The sequence below is a fragment of the Protopterus annectens genome, chromosome 8.part0 (genome assembly GCF_019279795.1).
Source record: "Protopterus annectens isolate FY-2018-M chromosome 8.part0, PAN1.0, whole genome shotgun sequence".
Lineage (NCBI taxonomy): Eukaryota > Metazoa > Chordata > Ceratodontiformes > Protopteridae > Protopterus > Protopterus annectens.
The window spans coordinates 1302285414-1302310203 of NC_056741.1; the positions used below are offsets into that span (position 1 = coordinate 1302285414).

Genomic DNA, 24790 nt, shown 5'->3' on the forward strand with positions numbered 1-24790 from the left:
GAACAAGTGGGAAAACATACTTTGCAATGTGGATTTGATTCATTGGAAGCTTCTTGTAGAGCAGCAGTAACAGGGTCTGTCATTCGTAGGCATGCTTGGTTAAAAGAACAAACTTTACCTGATCATGTTAAAGCAAAGTTATTGGATGCACCTTTACAGCAGGATGTTTTATTTGGTGTGAAAGCAGAAGAGGTTTTAAAGAAAATGGAGGATAAGGCAAAATCTATGCAGACGGTCAAGGATTTTTTACAGGTTCAGCCCCCTTGTTTCAGCAGAAATTGGCCAACCAAAAACTGGTCCTTTCCAACTTCAGACATACCACAGAGGGGCAAATACAGACGCCCAAGGGGCAGAGGTCAGCCACAAGGCTCTTACAAGACTCAAAAATGGGGTGCCACAACCCAGAAAGGAGGAGGACAGGTCTCAAACTATCAGAAGACAAACACAATGACTTACCCCTCAGACTGCCAAGCAAATCCCTCTTGGCAGCTCCCTTGGGAAGAAAACTTGTACTTTTTGCAGGCAACTGGCACAACATCGCAAAAGACAAATGGGTCCTAAATATTGTATCTCAAAGATACAGGTTCCACTTTCACACTTTACCAAGGATAAAAGGAATGCCAAACCTGCCACCAAATCAATGGGCAGAGGCTCAAAAACAAATTACAGCACTCATGGACATGAGAGCCATTCAACAGGTTCCTACACAGGAGCAAGGACAAGGATTTTACTCAAGACTCTTTCTAGTTCCCCGAAAGGACAAAGCCTGGAGACCCATTCTGGACCTTTCAATTCTAAACACATACCTGGAAATACCCAAATTCAAGATGCTAACACTACAACAACTTCTTCCCATGCTGGGCAAGAAGGCTTGGCTAGTAACGTTGGACCTCAAGGAGGCATACCTGCATGTCCCTATCAGACAAAATTGCAGAAGATACCTCCGATTTATAGCAGGTTCAACTCATTACCAATTCTCTGCACTGCCCATTGACTTATCTACTGCGCCCAGGGTCTTCACAAAATGCCTGGCACCAGTAATTGCATACTGCAGGCAAAGAAGAATTCAAATATATCCATACCTGGATGACTGCCTTATTCAAGCAGAAAGCAAGGACATTCTTTTAAAACATCTGGCGTTTGTAAAAAACCTACTAAGTTGCCTAGGGTACACAGTAAACAAAAAGAAGTCAAAACTAGTGCCCTCACAAGACATAATATTCCTGGGTGCCAGCTTAAATACAACGGCCCAGATGACTTATCTCATGCCAGACAAGCAAAGACAACTGACTCAATATTTCAAAATGATGGCAACAAAGACCCAACTCCCTGCAAGAAAAATTCTGCAGGCCTTGGGATTCATGGCATCTTGCATACTACTAATACCATATGCCAAACTGCATATGAGGAAATTACAATGGTACCTGAAAAGCGTATGGACTCAACACAGCCACAGCTTGGAAACAATAATACCACTCATTCCCTGCCTTCAACAGGAGTTTCTATGGTGGGCTCAGGCATGTCACCTCAACAAGGGTCATCTTTTTACCTTACCCACAGCCAGGCAAACAATAACAACAGATGCATCGGACTACGCCTATGGAGCACACATGGCAGGACAGTGTATTCAGGGCAAATAGTCTGCAGATCAAATGCACCTCTACATCAATCAAAAAGAGATGCTAGCTGTTCAAAATGCCCTAACAGCTTTCAAGGACCTCCTACATCCAGGACAACTCCTAATAAAGACGGACAACATCACAGTGATGTGGTACATAAACAAGGGGGCACACATTCCTACCCCCTATGCAGGTAAGCAATGACCTTGTGGAACACAGCACTGACTTACCAAGTTCAACTACAAGCACAATTCCTGCCAGGAAAGAAAAGCACATTGGCAGATGAACCAAGCAGAAATATCATGGATTCTCACGAGTGGAAACTAGATCCACAAGTATTCACAATGATAACTCAAAAATGGGGGAGCCCAGACATAGATCTGTTTGCCTCCCCCCAAAACTACCAACTACGGAAATTTTGCACAAGGACATACCACACACTAGCTTGGAAAGTGGACGCCCTCTCATTCAGTTGGGAAACATTAACAGTGTATGCCTTTCCTCCACTGCCTCTTCTGGCAAAGATGCTGCTGAAAGCCAGATTAGAGAGGCCACAAATGATACTCATTGCTCCAGACTGGCCACGCCAACACTGGTATCCAGTACTAAGTAACATGGCTCAAGGCCCACCATGGATTTTACCTCAAATTCCTCACCTGCTGACTCAGCAAAACAATCAGATTCTACACAGCCAACTCAAGACTTTAAATCTGGCTGCATGGCAGATTACCTAAACAACCAGTCAACACTTCTCTCTAAAGCTGTTATGGATGTCATTCTGGAGGCCAGGAGGCCCAGCACCAGGAAAACCTACTCAGACAAATGGAAAAGAATCTGCGCCTGGAACCATGCTAAAGGCCAAAATCATCTTGTCCCAAATATTCCTCAGATTCTGCAATATTTAACTGAGATGTTGCACAAAGGCCTTTCCTTTTCATCTATTAAGATACACGCTTCAGCTATTTCAGCTCATTACAACATGGATCCTCCTATATTTTCACATCCATTACTAAGACAGTACCTCAGAGGGGCTAAGAACATAAGACCGCCCCGGAGAGCACCAACACCAACTTGGGCTCTCAATTTTGTTTTGGAAAAACTTACACTACCGTCCTTTGAACCAGCTTTTACAGCTGACTTACAATTTCTATCATGGAAAACTGCCCTGCTGCAAGCAATAACTTCAGCACGAAGAGTCTCAGAGCTACAGGCCCTAATGGCAGTGGAGCCTTTCATCATTTTTCATCAAGACAGAGTTTCTTTACGAACTAACCCTTCCTTTATGCCAAGGTGGTATCCAGTGTGGCTCTAAACCCAAACCATTGATTTGCCCACCTTTTATCCAAACCCCCAGAATAAAGGAGAAAGGCTCCTACACTCTTTGGACATTCACAGGCAATTACGTTTCTACTTGGATAAAACTAAGGCTTTCAGAAAATCTGACCAGCTCTTTGTATCCTATGCTGCAGGATCACGAGGAAAGGCTATCTCAAAACAGACCATTTCATAATGGATAGGACATTGTATCCATTTCTGCTACATACACCATGGGAAACCTGTACCTGGTAACATTAGGCCCTATTCCACAAGGGCTACAGCAACATCAGCAGCCTTCCTCAGAGGGGTACCAACCAAGGATATTTTGGAAGCTGCAGCTTGGAGTTCAGTGCACACCTTCACCAAGCACTACCACTTACCTCTATACTCAAAAACCAGAGCTGGCTTTGCCACTGCAGTTCTGCAGGGCCTACTAGCTTCTCCAAACCCTTTTTAGTACCAACCGCCCAGACCTAGCTTTGGGATTCAACCCAAGTGTGATGACTGCAGCAGTGTAACACGATGAACATAGTACAGTTTTGTACCTACCATAAATGTTGATGTTCGAGTGTTCACACTGCTGCAGTCCAGGTTACCCTCCCTCCATCCCCTCTGTCCTAGCTGGACTTATCTATACCTTTCTATCCTGTACAACCTTTGTGGTGTATTTGCTTGTAACTGAAGGTATTGTTTTTATTTCTTATATATGTTTTATCAGCAATATGTATTGCCTACCTACTTGGGGGCACCTGACATCTGGGGCAAGAAAAACTGAAGAAAATGGCGTCGGATGCACCTTATATACCCCTGGCGCACTGACATCAGGGAAGAAGCGACAGCAACCGACGCTGGACCAAGACTTTGGAACTCTGGCCGACTGCGGGACCGCCTGACGGCAGGATAACCCAAGTGTGAACACTCAAACATCTACATTTATGGTAGGTACAAAACTGTACTTTCTACTTAGACAAGACCAAATCCTTCAGACAGTCTGATAAACTTTTTGTCTCCTTTCATCCTAGGACACTAGGCAGGGCCATGTCAAAACAGACAGTTGCCTCTTGGATTTCTAAGGCTATTACCTTTTGCTATTCCTTTCATGGAAAACAGTTGAATTCATCTGTCAAAGCCCATTTCACCAGAGCTGTTTCCACTTCAGCAGACTTTTTCAAGGGCATTGATTACTCTTCTCTTCTGGAGGCAACCACTTGGTCCTCTGTACATACCTTCACCAAGCATTCAAAATTGGACTCCATCTCCAGGGCTAGAGCAGGGTTTGCTAGGTCTATTCTGCAGGGTCTCATAGATTCTGCCCCCCGCATTACTACCTAGAGAGCTTTGATATTCTCCGTAAGGTGAAGAATACTGCAACATGAGAATAGAAGGACATAGAATAGTTGTGTACGACCTTACCATAACCATAGATGTCCTTCTCTTCCATGTTGCAGTATTCAATCCCACCTACCCACCCCCCTTCTCTTTGACCATATTATATGTGGGTCCTTCCTGTGACTACTGACCTTGTGAATGAGAGGGGTTCCATACTTCCTTACTACTCCTATTCCTGAGGAGCTCTCTTTATGCTGCATCCAGTTCTGAATTGGGTACATGCAGACATCACAGATGTAGCTGGCGTCAGTTTATGGCTCTTACATGCAACATCGGATGTACCCCTCCTTTCAAGACTTTGGTATACTGGCCGGATGTCCAGTGCTGCAGGTAGCAACTCCCTAAGGTGAAGAATACTACAACATGGAAGAGAAGGACATCTATGGTTGTGGTAAGTTCTCACACAACTATTCTTTCTAATTAATGAGACCTCAGATATTAATTATTCATTTAATAGATATGTTATAATTTTAGAGCCTAAGAGGGCTAAAGGTACTCAAATGGCATTTTGGAATATGCATTCTATATGTGCATTTTCACTTCACATAAAACGAGGTAGACTTTTTGAAAAGGTTTCATTTTTTTTTGTTAATCAGTGCTAGTACACCTTGGCTGGAGGTACCTTTTGAAAAAGTTTCATTTTTTTTTGTTAATCAGTGCTAGTACACCTTGGCTGGAGGTATTAGTTGTAGAGTAAGTAAAGTGTTGGACTATGAAAAGACATATTTAAAGTAGGAATAGCTTGAAGAAATGAAGATAACTTATTAGACAGGGATTATAACTGTGGCATTAGCTTCATTTCTAGCAATAACAAGTGATACAGTGAAGTACTATAATCAGATTTTCTGATAGCATGGGATTATGGTACAGGATTGGGAAGCAAAAGTCAGTGTTAAGGGCATAGTCAGTGGCAGATCTATTGTCTAAGAAGGTATGTAGACTTACTCAGATTATAGAAAGAACATTTTTATTCTAAAATTGAATGTTAAGTTGTCTATCTCGCCTTCATTCTTGCTGGATGGGTTCGGAGCTGACCTCGGCTTCGACTCGGCCACTCTAAAAGCTCGAGAGTTGGTTCCACCGGCTCGAGGCTCCCCTTATATCCCACAATGCTAGGCGTGAATTACCTCAGATCTCGTTTGTCGCTACAGCGATCGAGGTGTTTGGTTTCTACCGGCTTCAGGTGAGTTATTGTAGAATAAGTATAGTCTACTTAAACCCCTTTTAATTTAATTCATTATTGTTATTTCCCTTAGTTTAGTGGATTCAGACCCTCCTTTTTCCTGTTTTTCCACTCTTTCTTCCACAAAGAACTTTTGTTCTTCCCTCAGGCCTTTGGGCCTTTCCATCCCCTTAGGTAGTGTTTGTGTTTCTTATTAGGGAACTAAAAACTTGGGATAGTATAATTTTTAGTTATAATTGTTTGAAATTTAGTTTGGGTATAGTGTAATCAGTGTGTTTGAGTGTGTGTTTGGTTACACTTTCCTTAACAATGTCTAAGGATTCAAAGGTCTCAGGCTTCAAGAAGTGTGACTCGTGCTGTCAGAAAATGTCTCTGACAGACGGTCACACTTCTTGTGTACTGCCTGGGACCTTTACACTGCAGGACTCTTGTGCTGTATGCCATGGCTTCAGCCCTAGAGTCCTGCAGGAAAGAAAACAAACTAATACTAAGAGGTTTGCTTAAGCCTGAAGGTTCCCTTACTGCTACCTCGGAAAACCTTCCAAGGCTTCTAAGTCCTCGACTCCAGTTTCTGAGTCGAGGCCTAAGGCTCAAACCTACTGCTACATCGGCTCCGGCTGGAGCCGATGAGTCTTTGACTACAGCTTCTGTGGTTCCCTCGGCTCCAGCTGGAGCCGAGGTATTGGAAATTCCTGGGTCGGCTCCGATCAGACCATCGGAGCCGACATCTAGAAAGAGGTCTAGGTCACCATCCCTTGGCTCCGTTCATTCGGCTCCAGCGTCTCCCTTGCTGCCTGAACGGAGCCATAGATCTCACTCCTCTAGGTCATCGAGGCTCTCGGATCATGACCTTCAGAGGGTAGTGAGTCGACTTCTAAAGTCCGAGGCACTGGCCCAAATGCTTCAGAGCCCGACTCATCAGTCGATGCTTCAACCTATTCCTCAAAATATTCCTCCTCCGACTCCTTTGAGCTCGGAGCCGGGGCGTCTCGGAACCGAGACTGTGGTAGCGTCGGAGCCGATACAATTGTCTTCGGTTCCTTCGTCGGCTCCGATTTCTTCCTTTGAAGAATCTCGGTGCCGGACTTCCCTCATCGGCTCCGAGGGGGTGAGTGACATTGGACCCTTGTCCGACCCCGCTCTCCCTCTCGGTGCTTCGGCGCTGGTGAGTTCGGCTCCGACATCGGCCTCGGAGCCATCTCTGTCGGTGCCGAGGGGGGTTCTTAGCTTCTCGGAGCGGGGACCTCTGGCTCTGCCTGACAGGGGTGCGTTCGAGGTCATGTGGAGTGTGTTGGAACCTGGTTCAACTCCACAGTCGGCTCCGTCCGCCCCTCCCTCTTCGGTGCCTCAGGTGATGTCTACTCTCTCCCTCATCCCTGACCGCAGAGAGCCAACTCTTCAAGAATCCCCTGTGGGGATTTCATCCTCTTCCAGGCCTCTCCTGATTTGGCAGGGGAGCCCCCTAGGAAGAGAAAGTGTAAGAGGAAACACATAGACTCACCTGAGTCTGTCACCTCTGACACAGATTTAGAGGATTCGAGGGTTCCCCGTTCCCCTTCTGAAGATGTCTCCTTCGCAGACATTCTAGAGATCCTTAAACAAAGGGAAATTGGCCAGCCCTTAACCCTTCGGAGGATGAATCTGTGTATCTTGAAGCTCGGCTCTCGCCCTTCCACCTCCTGGGTGTCCCCCCCCCCTTTGACCCCCTCATGCAGGTGGTAGCAAAGAAGGCCTGGACGGCTCCTGACTCAGTGGACCCCACCCCAGGAGACCTTCAAAGTTTATAACAGCACCTACTGATAAACAATTTCTGACCAAAGGAGTTACTGTGGATGCTATGGTGGTAGCTGCTGCCACCAAGAAGGAACTAGCTGATCCTTCAGTGCCTGTCCATCCCCCTAATAAGGAATCTAGGTCTATGGACAGGTACGGGAAGCGGATGTTTTCGTCAGCGACCTTTGCCATGCGTTCGCTGAACTACCTATGCCATTTCACTCGTCTCCAAAGAGACTTGATCAAGGAAGCGAGTGAGATGTTGAAGGATCCTACTGCGGGTTTTCAGGACAAGATGAACGCCCAGCTGGCTACCCTGAATTCTATAGCTAACTCCTCCATGCCCTCCTTTCATATGCGGCTGATGGAGCGAGCAGAGCCGCAGGGACAGGTGTCGCTTACGGCATGCCTGGATGCGACTATGCAATTTTATGGACCCTTTAAAACATCTTTCACTAATTCCCGCTTTGATGGATCATCTCTTTGGTCCTCAAGTGAAAGAAACCTTGACTAGGTGCGAGACGGATGGCAAAACTCTGTCTGCCGTCGGAGTCCGTTTTTCTACTCCTTCTAGACCTTACCCCAAAGGCCAGAAAAATGGAAAAATGTGGTTCCGCAAACAATCTCAAGGGAATTTGCCTGACGCACAGAGTCGGTTCCCCTCCAGAGGCAGAGGAGGGAACAATAATGGTAGACGTCGCCCCAGAGGCAGAGGGGGTCCGCAGAACCAGGGCAATCGAGAAACTTTTTCAGATAAGCCCTTCCAGCATCCCTGAGGTGTTGCCCGACTGTCCACCTTCGGAGGCAGTCGGGGGAAGATTGTCACTGTACCCAGAAGCCTGGCTATCCCTAACTCAAGACAAGTGGGTACAGTCCATCATTTCCAAAGGCTATTCCATTCCCTTTGTTCGCATTCCAAACCAATCAAAAAAATCCCTTCCAGATGTTCCACCCACTCAAAGGGATCTTGCAGCTTTAGAAATTTCAAAGCTGCTTGCAAAAAGAGCAATTCAGCCAGTTCCAGCAGACCAGCAAAGATCCGGAATCTACTCCAGGTTCTTTTTAGTTCCGAAGAAAACAGGGGACTGGAGACCAATTTTGGATCTCAGTATCTTGAACAAGTCTGTCAAGAAAACAAGATTTCGGATGGTCACGCTACAGTCCCTACTTCCCCTATTGGGAAAGGAAAACTGGATGTGCTCTATAGACCTTCAGGATGCGTACTATCATATAAAAATGAACAGACGCTCCAGAAGATTCCTCCGCTTCAGGCTGGGAACCAGTCACTTTCAATTCAGAGCCCTGCCCTTTGGACTCACCACTGCCCCCCGGGTGTTTACCAAATGCATGGCAGTGGTAGCTTTTCACCTGAGACGTCAAGGATTCCAGGTGTTTCCATATTTGGACGACTGGCTCCTCACAGCTCCCACCAAGCATCTTCTTCTAGTGGCCAGAGACTACACCTTTCGCATTTGTCAAAAGTTGGGCATATCAATAAATTGAAAAAAGTCTGTTTTGTCGCCTTGTCGTGCTATTACCTACATAGGCGCAAATCTAGACACAGTCAACATGTCTGCGAGACTAACAGATCAGAGAATAACAGACATACGCAAACTGGTCTCTCTTCTCTTCAACAGCAACAGAGTCAAAGCCAGATTAGTTCTGAAAGTATTGGGGATTATGGCGGCTGCTATCCCTCTACTTCTATTAGCCAGATTCCACATGAGAATCCTTCAATGAATGCTCTTCACACAATGGTCATACCAGCAACTTCCGATATCCCACACCATTATGATTACGCAAACATGCAAGAATCATCTTCTGTGGTGGATGTCTTCCCCTCAGCTCTTCCTGGGAAGACCCTTTGTTCCTCCCCCTCCGGTTGCTACTCTGACAACGGACGCCTCCCTGATCTGGTGGGGGGGGCATTATCAGGGCAGAACTGTCCAGGGCATATGGCAACCAGACGAATGCCACTTGCATATAAATGTTCTAGAGATGAGAGCAGTGCTTTTAGCGTTGCAAGCCCTTCAAGACTCTCTCCTCGAACGATAGCAATCCAGACGGACAATATGTCTGTAGTGTGGTATATCAACAAACAAGGCGGAACCAGGTCCTATCCCCTATGTCGAGAAGCACTCAGACTGTGGCAATGGGCGATTTCTTCTCAGCGGTTTCTGATAGCAACGCACATCCCCGGGAAGTCCAGTCAAATCGCGGACAAGTTGAGCAGAGCTATCCTCATGCCTCACGAGTGGTCTCTGAAAGATTCTATTGTGGAAAAAATATTTCTCAAATGGGGTCAGCCTTGCTGCGACCTTTTTGCTACTCCCCAAAACAGCAAGTGCAAAGATTATTTCACCCTCTTCCCCTTACCAGGCCAGCCCAGCAGAGACGCTCTAGTCCAAGTTTGGCCCCGGGGACTTCTGTATGCATTCCCTCCCTTTCCACTAATCTCTCAAGTGATACAGAAAGCTATCGCTCAGAAGGCCTCATTGATCCTCATTGCTCCTTACTGGCCTCGACAGGTTTGGTTCCCCTTTCTACATCAATTTCTGTTGGAGCAACCCTGGCATCTGGACCTAGTTCCAGATCTTTTGATCCATCAGTCGGGTCAGTTTCATCGCTCCCTAACATCTCTGAACCTCACTGCTTGGTTCCTCCAGTTCCTACCTTAGCCAGGCTTCCTCAAATATCTCACACTGTTCGAGATATTTTAATAGCCTCACATAAATCTTCCACTCGAAAAATTTATCTTAGTAAGTGGAAACGTTTTGCCTATTGGGCTCAAGGAAGGGACTTAGATCCTTTCACTGCTCCCATCCAAACAGTTCTTGATTTTCTAGCTGAACTCTTTCATTCAGGCTCATCTCCTTCTACTCTCAAAGTTCAATTGGCAGCTATATCTAACTTTCATGTGGGCATTTCAGAGTCTGCCATCATGTCCCACAAGCTTTGCAAAGCATTTTTGAAGGGAGTTTTCCTACTCAGACCTCCTATAAGAAATCCTCCTCCTTCGTGGGACCTTAATTTAGTTCCCAGTTCCTTGATTCTCCCCCCTTTCGAACCTGCAGCTTCCTGTTCATTAAAATTGCTATCATGGAAGACTCTCTTTCTGGTAGCTATTACTTCAGCTAGAAGAGTTTCAGAACTTCATGCACTCAGCTGTCGACCACCATATCTGTTGTTCCACAAAGACAGGGTATCCTTACGAACCAACCCGTCCTTTTTACCTAAAGTAGCCTCTGCGTCAAACCTAAATCAAAGCATTGACCTCCCTGTGTTTTTTACAGAATATTCTAATAGGTCTGAACAAAAATTGCATTGGCTAGATGTTCATCGTCAGTTAAGGTACTATTTAGATAGGACCAAACAATTCAGAAAAACTGACCAGCTGTTTTTCTCTTATGCAGAAGGCAGAAAGGGACTTTCTGTTTCCAAGGTATCACTATCTAGATGGCTAACATCTATGATTTCCATTGTTTATGAAATTAGACACCAAAAGCTGCCTAACAAACCTAAGGCCCACTCCACCAGAGCTTTGGCTACTTCTATAGCCTTCCAAGACAGACTGCCTATTGACACCATTTGTGCAGCTGCTACTTGGGCTACTCCTCACACTTTCATTTCACATTATAAGTTAGATTTAGCTTCTAGACATAGAGCTAACTTTGGTACCACTGTTCTCAAGAGTCTGTTCCGTTAGGCCACCCGGGACAAGGTGCTAGGGACGCGGTCCCATCCAGCAAGAATGAAGGCGAGATAGACAACTTAACATATAGAAGTTATGTTCTTACCATAACGTTCCATGTTAGTTGTCTTCTCGCCTTCTTTCTTGTGTCCCACCCTCCTTCCCCCTGGCCTGGACAGACCTAGAGGAGTTTGATTGTGACCTCTCTTTCTACCACCTCTTTGCTATAGGTATATGCTCTGCTGTGCATATTTTCCTAGATCAGGCTTCAGGTCACCTTTCCTCTTCCCTTTTGTTTATAGAGGTGGACTCTCTTTTCCAGTTTTTCTGGTTTTATTATTAGCTGGGCCTAGCTCACAAACGAGATCTGAGGTAATTCACGCCTAGCATTGTGGGATATAAGGGGAGCCTCGAGCCGGTGGAACCAACCCTCGAGCTTTTAGAGTGGCCGAGTCGGAGCCGAGGTCGGCTCCGAACCCATCCAGCAAGAAAGAAGGCGAGAAGAAGACAACTAACATGGAACGTTATGGTAAGAACATAACTTCTATTTTTGCTTGATGGATAGAATGGTGGTGAATATTTAAAGAAAAACAAAAAAAATGGTTAAAAAGTCAAGCGAATAGGAAGAAATAATATTAAATGCTTATCATTAGATCACTGTTGCAGTGTCTTATAGCAATATGGGATGTATCCTGCCAAATATATGTCCAGACAGTATACAAAAGTTCATGGGATTATGGTACAGGATTGGGAAGCAAAAGTCACTGTTAAGGGCGTAGTCAGTGGCAGATCTATTGTCTAAGAAGGTATGTAGAGTTACGCAGATTATAGAAAGAACATTTTTATTCTAAAATTGATTTTGCTTGATGGATAGAATGGTGGTGAATATTTAAAGAAAAACAAAAAATATGGTTAAAAAGGCAAGCGAATAGGAAGAAATAATATTAAATGCTTATCATTAGATCACTGTTGCAGTGTCTTATAGCAATATGGGATGTATCCTGCCAAATATCATATGTCCAGACAGTATACAAAAGTTTATTTGGATGCATTCCTTGCACCCATATCGCCATTGGAGCATGAAAAGCTAGTATAAAACAGGATATATAGGTGCAAAATGTCATACCTTTGAAGAGATGCTTGCCTACTTTACGGCTAGTATGTCTGCTTCTGTGATGGTAAGAACTTGTCAGGGGGCATTCCTTTTGATTTTGAGTAAAAGGATGTGTTAAAATTTTCTTATGGCTCGTAGAAAAGAGAAACGCCCATGTGCTGGACAAATCTCGTAAGGATTCTCAAGCAGCTTCCCTCTTTTTTGGTTAGAGTCATCTCACAAAAGTCCACCCTTAAGATATTCATCATTCTTTTATACCCAAGACAATTCATAGTCAGCTGAATAGCGTGGCTATTGTTTTCCTTGAGAACCAGCATTTAAGGCCCTTGCTTGTTCCTCCATGGAAACTGGTTCTTCACTGGATGTTGCCTCTTTCAATAAAAAAAAGTATAGCAAAGAGGATTCTGAAGTGACCCTGCCTTCAGCCTCTCTTTGCTGGTTGCAGACTTGACTATTTCACTGTGGCCATGTCAGAGTCTGACGTTCCCAACCCTCTCTGGTGCTGCTCCACAGGATGCTGCTAAGGGTCAAGAAGAGGGCACTTTCTCCTCAACCAGATGTCAGGCTGTCACTAAAAAAAGAACACCCCTTTTAGATGTCCAAACAATATACCTCAAATTTTAGTCTGGGAGGAGGTTGATTGTTCTCATATGTAGTTTCAGACATCCAGTACATCCAAGAACATTAACTTGGATATCCCAAGTAAAAAATACAAAAAAACGAAACACCTTTCCCTACCTTCCACTCTGGCTAGTGCTGAGGTTTCTACGGGCAGTTGTTATAATTTTGCTAAGGGGCATTTCAAGGCTTGCATTAGTTAGTGAGTTTTGACTCCACTAGGTCTTTCTGCATGCCCCCCACCCCCACGTGATCTCCCTTTGACAAAACAGTATTGTAGGTCTAGGGCAATATGATTTTTTTTGTGTGTCAGAGTTTATGAAATCAGCTATAGCACATATAACTCTGGAAGTCTCTGTCACTATTTTTGTGGGATAATTTTGTTTGACATTTTAAGATGTATGTTTGGTATTGTCTTCCTTTTGTGTTGAGCTTTTACAGCAATAACTGATCAGTGTATTTTACTACCCAAATTTACTCTCTCGAAGGAGGTTTATTGTCACTATCTGCCCAGTTTTTGTGTCTTTTACAAATTCTGTTCAAATAATACTAAAATTATAATCAAGTTCTTATGTCTTAAAATCCATATGTGATATTCATTAAGGGTGCTTCTTTGTGCTAGTCCTTGCTTTATATCTAAGATTTCAACTTTCTGTTACCTAAGAAGTTACGTTGCGAGTGTTTCTGCCATTTCACACTGAGCTAGTCGAAGGAAGGACACTGAGCAAACTCGGAACTATAATATATAACATTAAGTATCCTGTTTTTTGCTTATTTTGTTCTTTATTTCTTTGTTAATTATAGCACTTTGTGTACTGTATATTTTTCTAGCTAGTTTGGTTTCACTGTGTGTGAGGTATTAACTGGAAATTGTCCACTTTTATTAAGCATTTGTTGGGTTGTTTGTTTCTGATAACTTGTTGCAGTTAAAACTCTTTTTCTATAGGCTCCTTTAGCTGTTTAAACTTTCATTTAAAGGCTCACTGCTGCTTTTCTGCTGTGAGAAACATTTCTGCAGTTTGTTGGTATGGTGTTTTTATAGTTGGTGGCTTTGCAGTTGCCCGCCCCTAGTGTAAATTTGATCTGGGACCCTCCTCCCAGTCTAGTGTCATTACCTCATTCTACCCAGTACAGGGAGAACATTTGAGAAGGCCAGTCAGCTTAGTTTCTGTTACTCCTTTCTCTCTTTCCACTTAAACAATTTCTAAGCTTGTTTCCTGCCTTTCCTGTGGGTGGGCTAGCCTGGATATAGATTTGCTGTGTCCAGGACTATTTGTAGGCTTCTAGGCCCCCAAGCCTTTTTGTGTTGGGAAGCATTCTAGCTTAATTTTGTTTCTTAGAACTAGCCAGTTTTTTGTTTCAGCACGGTTGGGGCAGTGGCCTAATGGTTAAGGTGTTTGCCTTACAAACACAAGGTGCTGGGTTTGAGTCTCACAAGGGATAATTGGCTAGGCTTAAAATGGCTTGCAAAGGCAGTTAGCCTATTACTAATCTATAAACTTGTTCAGAACTTATTGTAAGCACTAAATAAGCTACAAATTACTACAGCACTCAACTTTCCTCACTGTCTAGAGGAACACAGTTTCTAGTACTTAACAAATAAGCACCTATTCAGGCATGTCTAAGGGTCAGCTCCCGGTGTTTTCTCCTGTCTACCTGATGAATCTGGGCATCTTGGGGCAATGCAGTAATTGCGTCATGTACACAATCCTCTCCTCCTACCACCCAACACTATAACCTGTGAGAGATGCACTTATATAGCCAAACTGGAAGCAAAGCTCTCTTCACCCAAGACTGGACTAGACAAGAGGAGAAGGTAAACACTTGCACCACACCACACTCAGCACATAGTCCCTCAAAACCTACACCACCAAAACACACACATAGAAACACAAAACACTCACTTGCATTCGCGGAGGCTCTCAGTAAAAACCTGCCCAAGCAACAGGGACCTCCAAAGCAGAAACACAAGCAACCTCCACCCCCAACACAACCCAAATGACACATAGCCCACAAACTCAGTGTGCCACTCAACCATAGCCCATAAGGCATAACAACATACCCAACACTCTAGTCATAGGTGACTCTGTAGTCAGGCACACTGATGTTCCACTCACCAGGCTAAACAAGGAGAAAGTTACTGTCAGCTGCCTGTCAGGTGCCAGGATCCGCCACATATAACGCATGCACTCAGGTCACTCCACAACAAGTACAAATATGACTCTGTCATTGTCCATGTTGGTGTGAATGACCTGAGACGTACCTCCTTGGACTACATGAAAAGGGACATGGAGGAGCTGTCTGATCTTGTAGCCCAGGCAGGTATGACCCTAGCCCTGAGTAGCATCCTGCCATCACCCAGAATGATACCACAGTACAAGGACAAAATGATTGACTTCAACAATTGGCTAAGCTTCTGGTGTCATTCTAAGGGGATCCAGTATCTGTCTGCCTGGGATGACATGATCGACAAGCCACGATGCTTTGCCAGAGATGGCCTGCACCTGTTGTCCCTGGGATTCTGGATACTGGCTAAGGCTCTAGCCACCCCTATAGTGCCTTTTTAGGCAAGGTTCAAATGACAAATTCACCACCCTAACAGGTACAGACAAGAAGAATCTGAGGGTATTGCTACTCAATGCTAGAAGTCTAAACCTCAAAATGCACTCTCTCGAGGCACTCCTTAAAATGGAGAACATCGACATCTGTGCAGTGACAGAGATCTGGTTCAAGGCTCCAGAGAGTACTCCTGCATTACCAGGCTATAATTCATACCACACCTTTCGGCCACCTAACCTGGACCGAAACACTAAAGGCGGAGGCGTGTCCATATTCATTAAGGATAGCTACACCTCCTTGCTCAGCATAATGCATCCGAAATTATCCAAGTGCAACAAACTCTGGGCAAGACCGCAATCCAAATTGTAGCTTGCTACAGATCCCCCACCATGCCCCAGGATTCCCACTCCTCATTTCTTAATACACTGGAAAATATTAGAGTGCAACCTAACACCCTTATAATGGGCGATTTCAACTACCCTACCATTAACTGGGAAAACTACTCATGTACCAACTCTTGTGCTCAACGTTTTCTGGAATTCATAAATTCCAATGCCATGGATGAACTTATCCACACCCCCACTAGGGGCAGCAATATCCTAGACCTGGTTATTACCAACATGGGCAACCGGTGCTCCACACCAGAGGTCAATTCCTCGTTGGTCAGATCCAACCACAGGCTAATCACCCTAGACATCCACATCCCTCCCCCACCCCCCATTAGGGAAACAACAGTAAAAAATTTCTCTAAAGCCAACTTCACGCTTCTTAAGAAGTGCAAACTTCACGACACCCATGCTGACGGACAGTAGAGGTATGACTGCTGAATCCTACACAAATGCACTTTATAAGCACTTGCACGAGTGCATGGATCGTGCAATCCCTAACAGAACCAAGATGCTATCCCCCAAAAAAAGGAAGCCAATCTGGTGGTCCCCTGCCATAAACAAACTCTACAACAGATGAAAGAAACTGTTGCAAAAAAGAGTAAAATCCCATGATTGGAGAAACTCCCTGTTCAGCCTCAGTAAGAAGCTGAGATTCCTCATAAAATCCTCCAAAGCTAGTTATAAAAACAAAATCACCACTGACTCTAAAAACAACCACAAAGCATTCTATAGCTATGTCAAGAATCTCAATGCCAACACTCAGATCTGCTCTGAGTTACAGCACAATGGCACTAAATATACAGAACCAACTGATATTGACAACATCCTGGCAGATAGGCTCAGTGCTAACTTTACCCCTCTGTCATCCCCTAAAGGGCCCATCTCTATACCAGAAGAATGCAAAGTTCCTGTAATCATGGCTGCACAGGTAAAAAACACACTATCCAAAGCCAAGAACACAGCATCCATGGGACCTGACGACATCCCAGGCTGTGTTCTACAAGAACTACAGAACGAACTGGCACCCCACCTAAGTACCATGTTCAATCATAGCCTCACCTCATGCTATGTGCCCACTGAATGGCGCACAGCAACAGTTATCCCACTCCACAAAGGGGGAGCCACCACAGACCCCGGAAACTACCGCCCCATTAGCCTAACGAGCCTGGTCTTCAAGGCTATGGAGCGTATCATCATGGAACTTATAAACAATGACATTGGTAATCTCCAAACTCAGGACCCCACCCAGTTCGGGTTTGTAAAAGGCAGATCATGTCTCCTAAACCTGATAGACTTCTTTGAAGCAGTCACCAAAGCCGTAGATGAGGGTAAGGTGGTTCACACAGCTTATCTACATCTCGCCAAGGCTTTCAACACCATCCCTCACTCTGGAATTATAGATAAACTCACTAAACTAGGTATAAATCCTTATGTCACAAGATGGGTTGCCAACTGGCTCACTGACAGAACCCACACTGTGAAAGTAGCAGACTTCAGACCAGTGACGAGTGGAGTACCACAGGGTTCAGTCCTGGGTCCTCTCCTGTTTGGTATCTACTTCTCTGAAGTACAGGTCAACACAGAGGGTCTTTGGCTAACGAAGTTCGCAGATGACTGCAAACCAGGAGCCATAATCAAAACTCCAAAAGATGTGGACATCCTACAAAAGGGCCTCGCTGAGACAGATGCCTAGTGTCAAAGCCATGACGTCAAGCTCAATGCCAAAAAGTGCTTTGTCATCCCTTTTGGTAAAAACTCAGTACCCATGAACTACCACATAGGTGGTAGTCTATTTAACACCGAAAGTGTGATAAGAGACCTTGGGACACAGGTGGACAGTAGTCTCTCCTTTGATAATCACATCGCCACAGTAGACAGGAAATCCTTCTATGTGGCACACCTCATCACAAAAGGTTTCTCATCCAGGAAAAAAGAGGTCATTGTTCCCCTACTGCCACTCATTAGACCCATTATAGAGTACAATGCCCATTTTGGTATGTACCTCACAAGACATCTACAACAACTGGAAAGGCCACAGAAATACCTCACAAAGAGGATTACCGGCCTCAAAGAGATGCCCTATGCAGACCGTCTCAAAAAACTGCAGCTTTACTCCATTGCATATCGCCTACTCAGAGGCGATCTCTGCCTATCACACAAAGCTATGTCAAACCCAGAGCTTTTAGACATGCTCCACGTAAAGAAATCCCAATCCCTACGAGCTACACACTCTAGGGACCTAAACCTCGTCACCACAATAAACAGAACATGCTGGAGGGATAGATTTCTGTCCCAGAGGCTTCCCATACTCTGGAACAAACTACCTATCTATATCAAACAAAGCTCCTCATTAGCACTCTTCAAGAAAAATCTTGATGGTTGGATGGGAGATAGGAAATTCACCCCGGGGATCACTTCTGTGGCTCTGCTCGACAGTGGCACAGGAAAATAATTTTCTTCGGTGGAGAAAGCCAGGGTATATTTGGCTAGGCTTATATAGGCCCTAGGGCCAATAGCCTAGTACCTACCTATGAACCTATTATGACAGACGTTGCACTAAAGTAATCCCTAATGTATGAAAAGAGAAATGAAACCGTTTTCTAACCAAAGATAGCCTTAGCAGATTAGGGAAGATGTTACAGCATAACCTAAGTAGAACTGCAGTAGCAGGACTTTCCCTGCTTCTTGATAGTGGACCTAATTTGTAATGTTTGGAGAATGTATGATTTGATGGTCTAGCTTGCTGCCTCACAAATACTGTGAGGTTTAGCATTTTATAAAGCAGCTGCATTAGCAGCCTCTGCTTTAGAGTACAGTCATACTTGGCCTTCTAGAGCTTTTTCATGAAGGTCATTCCAGAAGATAATTAAGCAGTAACCCATGCCTGGGTGTGGGTAATGCTGGATTTACCCACGGTTAGTGTGGTTTGGTCACGAAGGCGAAGCCTGAGTGGCCAAACAAAGACAACCATGGGTAAATCCAGCATTACCCACACCCAGAAGTGAGTTATTGCCATTATACAATGACATTATTTAAGAAAAAAATACTTACTTTTCTTAATTAATGGCATTGTATAATGCCTCCTTGCTGCCCTTCTGTAGCTGTCCAGTATTCTGCGGCAGTTCTGATGTGTATGGTTACGCAGTACATCAGAACTGTGTGTGGAAGCAACGGAGAAAGGAAGATCTCTTAACATAGCGAGGCAACTTTAAAAAAAAGCAACGTAGATTTTCCTTTCTCCGTTGCTTTTTTTTAAAGCTGTCTTGTATGTTAAACAAACATAGTGAGACAGCTTTAAAAAAGCAACGGAGAAAGGAAGATCTCCGTTGCTTTTTTTTTTTTAAGATATCTCGCTGTGTTCTCGCTCTTCCGTTCTCCATTGGTGTCCAACAGAAGAAAAAAAAGACTTGTACTAATGGAAAAAGTCCGGGCGACCGGACCTTTTTCCATTAGTATAAGTCTGATTTACAATGTGTGCGCTGACCAATCAGCATGTATGTTTTGGAATATTAATGGGGGGTCATTGTATAATTGCAGTTAGCCAGCCACTTTAGATAGCTTTGACACAGGTCTGTCTTGTTTCATTGCCATAAGAGTTTGACCGTTTGCTTAATTTATTTTGTCATTTCAGTCTAAAATCTCGTTAGTAGACTGTACATGTTATTAAATCCATTTTAAAGTGTATAAAAGTATATTCTGTAGCTGGCTTGTACGAACTGCCATATATCTTGTGAACTTTGTAACAGAAAATTCAAATAACAGACAAGCTTTCTGTGATTGCATTTTATGTAGAAAAGCCAAATAACCCAACATTTAAGTACTTGTACTGAAGTTATACCTGGCACCTTTCCAGCCACTGATTTTTCATAAATAGATGCATTTCATGTAGCTCAGTGACCTCATTACAACCAAGTGCACCTCTAGGTGTTTCCGCAGTTACCTTCTACTGCGCCTCTAGGCATCAAATATTACTTATTCATATTTGTGTTAATAATTCCAAAACCATGCTATATACAAGGTATCAGAATATTTTATCTTGAAGCATACATGATGGCAAACACAATTGTATTGATATTTGACCTATGTCAGTGAGTATTTGTTAGAACTGTCAGGTGATAACTTCATTTTTTTAGAGGCTCAAGCCACACCCACTGGGAGTTAAAGGTACACACTCAAAAGAGCTGTACTGGAGGGAATGAGCTATGACTTAACATACACTTCCTCTTTGTTCAGAGACAAGCAAATCTATTTAAAGTCAGATTAGTTTATTTTTACTTCACTGTTGTGTGCTTCACTTTTGAGTTTTACATTGGTGAGTATGATTTTTCTCCTGCAAGTGCATTTTCTGTTCTCTACCTTTCAGCTGTGCTGAATTACTATATAGTTTCATATTTTGCTTATTAAAAGTGTCTGTCTTACAATGATACACTCTGTTCACATTCAGATTTAAGATGTCAGAGCTGAAATTTACGGCATATAGTTCCTGAAGACTTGGCTGCAACACGCATCTGATAATGATAATTTGAAATCCTCAGTGAGAGTTTATGATGTGTATGAAGGCAAAAAAATGTGCATTGGATGTGGTGCTGGACAGGAAACTGAGTACCTGATTTCTCAGCCTATTCCAGTGTTTGACTGCAATAGATGACAAGAAAATAAGTACTAGATCTCTCTACCATTTCCAGTTTAACGGAGATTAGAACTGGATGGGAAGGAAGTACTTATGATTGTCAATTTTCTGATGCTGGAGAGGAAAGAAAATACGTAGTTTGTCAAACATTCAAGATTTAAACTTACATGCAGTTTGTTCAAGTTTTGAAGGGAGCATCTTGCAGTGATGGAAAGTCTGTAATGGATATCTCAGCTAGTTTTGGTTTTGTACTGTGTTTGAGACAAGAAACGTAGTACTTGTGTTCTCCATTAAGTTTAACTTTGCCTGGTGCTGGGCAAGAAAATGAACGGATACGATAGACCTTGCAGTCCAGTTTTGAAAATTTACCTTCATTTTTATGTGCATTTAAAAAATTTGAGAGCTAGGATAATTGTACAGAGAGATTATATTCCCCAGAAATGTAGTTTTGATAGAAAATAATTTTAAGTTTGCATTCTCTTAGTATGAAGATAGTGTATGTGCTCATGGACAAGCAGGAAAAAAATTGTACTTAAATCTGTTTGATTTTTCTTCTCATTTCAGCTCGTAATCAGGGTTTTGATGTGGTATTGGTGGATACTGCTGGCCGTATGCAGGATAATGCTCCCCTGATGACTGCTCTTGCAAAGTTGATTGCTGTGAACGTGCCTGACTTGGTCTTGTTTGTTGGGGAAGCACTGGTCGGCAATGAAGCTGTTGATCAACTGGTTTGTAAAGAGTGCCCAAAATTTGTGAATTGCAGACATAGTGACAATTAAAGATCTCCTTCTGACATTTCCTTCTTTTCTGTTTAATATTTCTGTAGGTGAAGTTTAATCAAGCCCTTGCAGATCACTCCATGAGTGACAGACCAAGACTTATCGATGGTATTGTGTTGACCAAGTTTGATACCATTGATGATAAGGTAATTGCAGATCTTTTCTAGTAGAAAGGATTTTGAAAATGTAAATTTATTGAGTGCACAGTACTCGTGCATGTCTTTGCATACACCAGTGATTCCATTGGTTAGCCCTTTCTCATAGCAGCTAAGGATCAGTAATTACATTTTCTTTTCTCTATTTACTCTTGGACCTGTTGAATCTTTTAGGGCTCTGTTTAGGCCTGTATTCTCACTGAACTCACTGTCTTGGGGTAACTGCTTCTAACACCTCTCCATATGCATCACAACTGCTTGGGACATGACTTTATTTTATTTTTTATTTCTTTTTAAGTAAGTTGTTAATGTTTGTAAGTTATGTTGGCTGAATTGATATTTACTGATCTGATGTTGTCGATTTTCATTCATTCGTCAACCTATGGTTTTGGATCCGATCTTCAGATCAAACTCTGCCACTGTTCTACAACTGGTGGAAATCACAAACTCTCGTGCTCCTCCCTTACCCATGATGCAATAGTTCCCGTCCCTCTCTAGATCTCGTTTGCTGCTATCAGGAACAGGCGTGGTCTCTACAGCTCTCGAGCATAGTTTGTTTCAAAATAATAAGTACCTTTTTTCATTGTCATTACTCCGTTGTTTTTTTCCTAGCTTTAATCCTCCTTTTACCTCATCTTACAGCTTAACAGTATTTCTTTATAACCTTGTCTTTCTGTAAAAAAAAAAAAAAAAAAAAAAACCTTCTTTGCTTATTTATAATTACCATTGTTGCCATTCTTTTCATTACTGCTTAGTGGTATTTCTCCTTTTTCTTTACCATTCTTGGTAGATTTTTCTACCTTTTTTATTTAATAGAACTTTCCCTTACTCTACTGCTGAGTTTTTTTGAGCTTCTTAATTACAACATGGCAGATAAATTTTCAGGGTTTAAAATATGTAATAAATGTGGGCATGAGATTCCCCTATCTGACGCTCACGCACTATGTATGTATTGCTTAGGACCTGTGCATTTACAGGCTAATTGTACCGTTTGTAAATAGTTTAATCAGAGAGCCCTTGTGGATCAGAAAAACAAGTTGATACTTACGGTCCTGCTGCCTTCAGCCTTTGGAGAATCACTATCGGGATCTCTTCCTTCCAAGTCAGACAAGAAAGACTCTAAGAAGAGACCTTCAAAGCATGCTGGCTCTTCTCACAGTTTCTCAGATCTAACCTCAGAGCCGAGAAAGAAGATTAAAAAGTCTTCATATCAGTCACTCTAGAACACATCCGATCCTACAGCCACTGACACCAGCTTCGTTTCTCCTTTAGAGACGTTTTAGAAATCCTGAAACAACTGAGTGGTTGGTCCTCCCATAACCCTTCTCAAGAGGAATCTGTATTTCTGTAGGCTTTTGTTACAAGCCCATCTACCGTAACTCTACTCTCTGATGAGCTCATTTTTTCTTGATCTCTCAGCAGGCGTGGAAGGAAAAAGATTCTGTAGAGCCGATCCACAAGAGACCAGATAGGATTCTGGCACCACCTAGCAGAAGGGAATTCTGGTGCAAAGGAGTATTGGCAGATACTAGGGTCATGGTGTTGACCCCCAAAAAAGAACTTGCAGAACAGAGTTCTTCTGTTCATCCTCCTGACAGGGAGCCTAGGGCGATGGATAGAATCGGGAAACGAGTGCATGCATCAGGGACCTTTGCACTCAGGTCCCTGAACTGCTTGGTGATCCTCACCAGATTACAGAAGGATTTGATCAAGGAGTTCTCAAAAACCCTCTCGGGGACTAGTACTGCTGAAACACTCTAATATTGCTTCACAGTTAACCACCTTTCAGGCCATCTTAAATTCTTCTATATGGCTCATTTCCCTTGCAGCTGAAGGAGCCTCAAGAGCGGCGGATTCAGGTATATCAATTTTGCGGAGCCCTTCAAGACATCCTTCATCAGTGCTCCTTTTGACAGAAGTTCGGTGTTTGGCCCCAAGGTTGACACCCTTTTCAGGTGTGAAAAAGATGGAAAGACCCTATCTGCTGTTGGTGTACGTTTTTTGACTTTTCAAAGAAACTTATACTGGAATCAGCGAGGTGATCGAAAGATGTGGCTTAGGAAGTCCCGGGGTCCTTTCCATGACACACGGAGAGGAATTCCCCCCTGCCTCGGGGAGAACTTTCAATGGAAAATGCCACCTAAGTGGCAGAGGAGGCCTGCAGAATCAGAGGTCCAGAGATTTTTTTTCTCTCACAGGCCATATCAACGCTCCTGAAAGGTGGCCCAATTGCCCACCTCTGGAGACAGGGTCATTTATCCCTGCATCAGAGAGCCAGGCTAAACTTAACAAAAGATACTTTGGTGCAGAGATTCATTTCTGCAGGTTATATTATTCCCTTTTCCCATCCACCGCCATTAAAAAACAGAATTCCCGACGTTCTACCCAGTCAGAAGAAGGCAGCGAATTCAGAAATGCAAAAACTGTTAGAAAAAGAGTCATCCAAGAGGTCCCCCCAGACCAGAAAAAATCCGGAACTTACTCAAGATTCTTTTTAGTGCCAAAGAAAACAGGGAACTGGAGACCAATCTTGGATCTTCACATTCTGAACAAATCAGTTCAACAGACCAAGTTCTGGATGGTCACGGTTCAGTCCATTTTGCCTTTCCTACACAAGGACAATTGGATGTGCTCTATCGATCTCCAGGATGCATACTATCACACAAAGATGAACAGACAGTCCAGGAAATACCTACCCTTCTGGCTGGGAGCCAGTCACTATCAGTACAGAGCACTGCCCTTTGGTCTTACCACAGCCCCCAGGATGTTTACAAAATGCATGACAGTGGTAGCAGCCCACTTCCCATTGCAGGGATTCTGAATGTTTCCATATCTAGAGGACTGGCTCCTTACTGCCCCAACCAAGCATCAACTAATAACAGCACGAGACTATGCACTCGAGACTTGTTCTAATCTGGTGGGCATTACAATCAGTTACAAGAAATCTCATCTTCAACCTTCAGTCTCTAGAATTCATGCAAGCCAGTTTCAACACATCATCAATGATAGCTTCTCTATCCTTGCTGAGGGTTCAGACCATTTTTTCAAGTTAGTAGAATAATTCAGAGTTCATCCATACCAGCTTGCCAAGTATTACAAACTCTAGGGTCCATGTCGGCAGTGATAGTTCTGTTCCCATTAGCCCTTGTCCACCAAGATTAGCATAACTCCAACCTGCACACAGTACCTTTGGTAGTAGATTCGTTCAGATCAAATATTCCAAGGTCGGCTGTTCATCCTTCCTCAGCCTGCTGCCATAGTAAGCACAGATGCTTCCCAGATTGGGGGGGGGGGGGGTATTTCTTGGGGAAGACTGTTCAAGGCACTTGGTCCCCCGAAGAAGCCAGTTGGCATATCAGTGTGCTGGAGATGAGAGCAGTACTCCAAGCATTGCAGCCGTTCCAAGACACTCTCCCTTCCTGTTCTGTTGCAGTTCTGACAGACATTTTGTAAGTTGTATGGTACATCGACAAACAGGGAGGGACCAGGTCTTACCCCTTGTGTCAAGATGCCCTGAGGTTTTGGCAGTGGGGGATATCTTCAGATTGATTTCTGATAGCAATGCATATACTGG

The 24790-nt window shown here is 43.6% G+C and overlaps 1 protein-coding gene across 3 annotated transcripts in view; it reads left to right on the forward strand.

The window, feature by feature from the left end:
- Window positions 1-24790, forward strand: part of SRPRA (SRP receptor subunit alpha) — an 880927-nt gene that overhangs the window by 781185 nt on the left and 74952 nt on the right. For all 3 annotated transcript variants that reach the window (XM_044080819.1, XM_044080817.1, XM_044080818.1), the window contains 2 exons: window positions 20847-21010; window positions 21109-21207. In XM_044080819.1, coding sequence (XP_043936754.1) covers window positions 20847-21010; window positions 21109-21207 — 263 coding nt within the window. The remainder of the gene's footprint in view (window positions 1-20846; window positions 21011-21108; window positions 21208-24790) is intronic.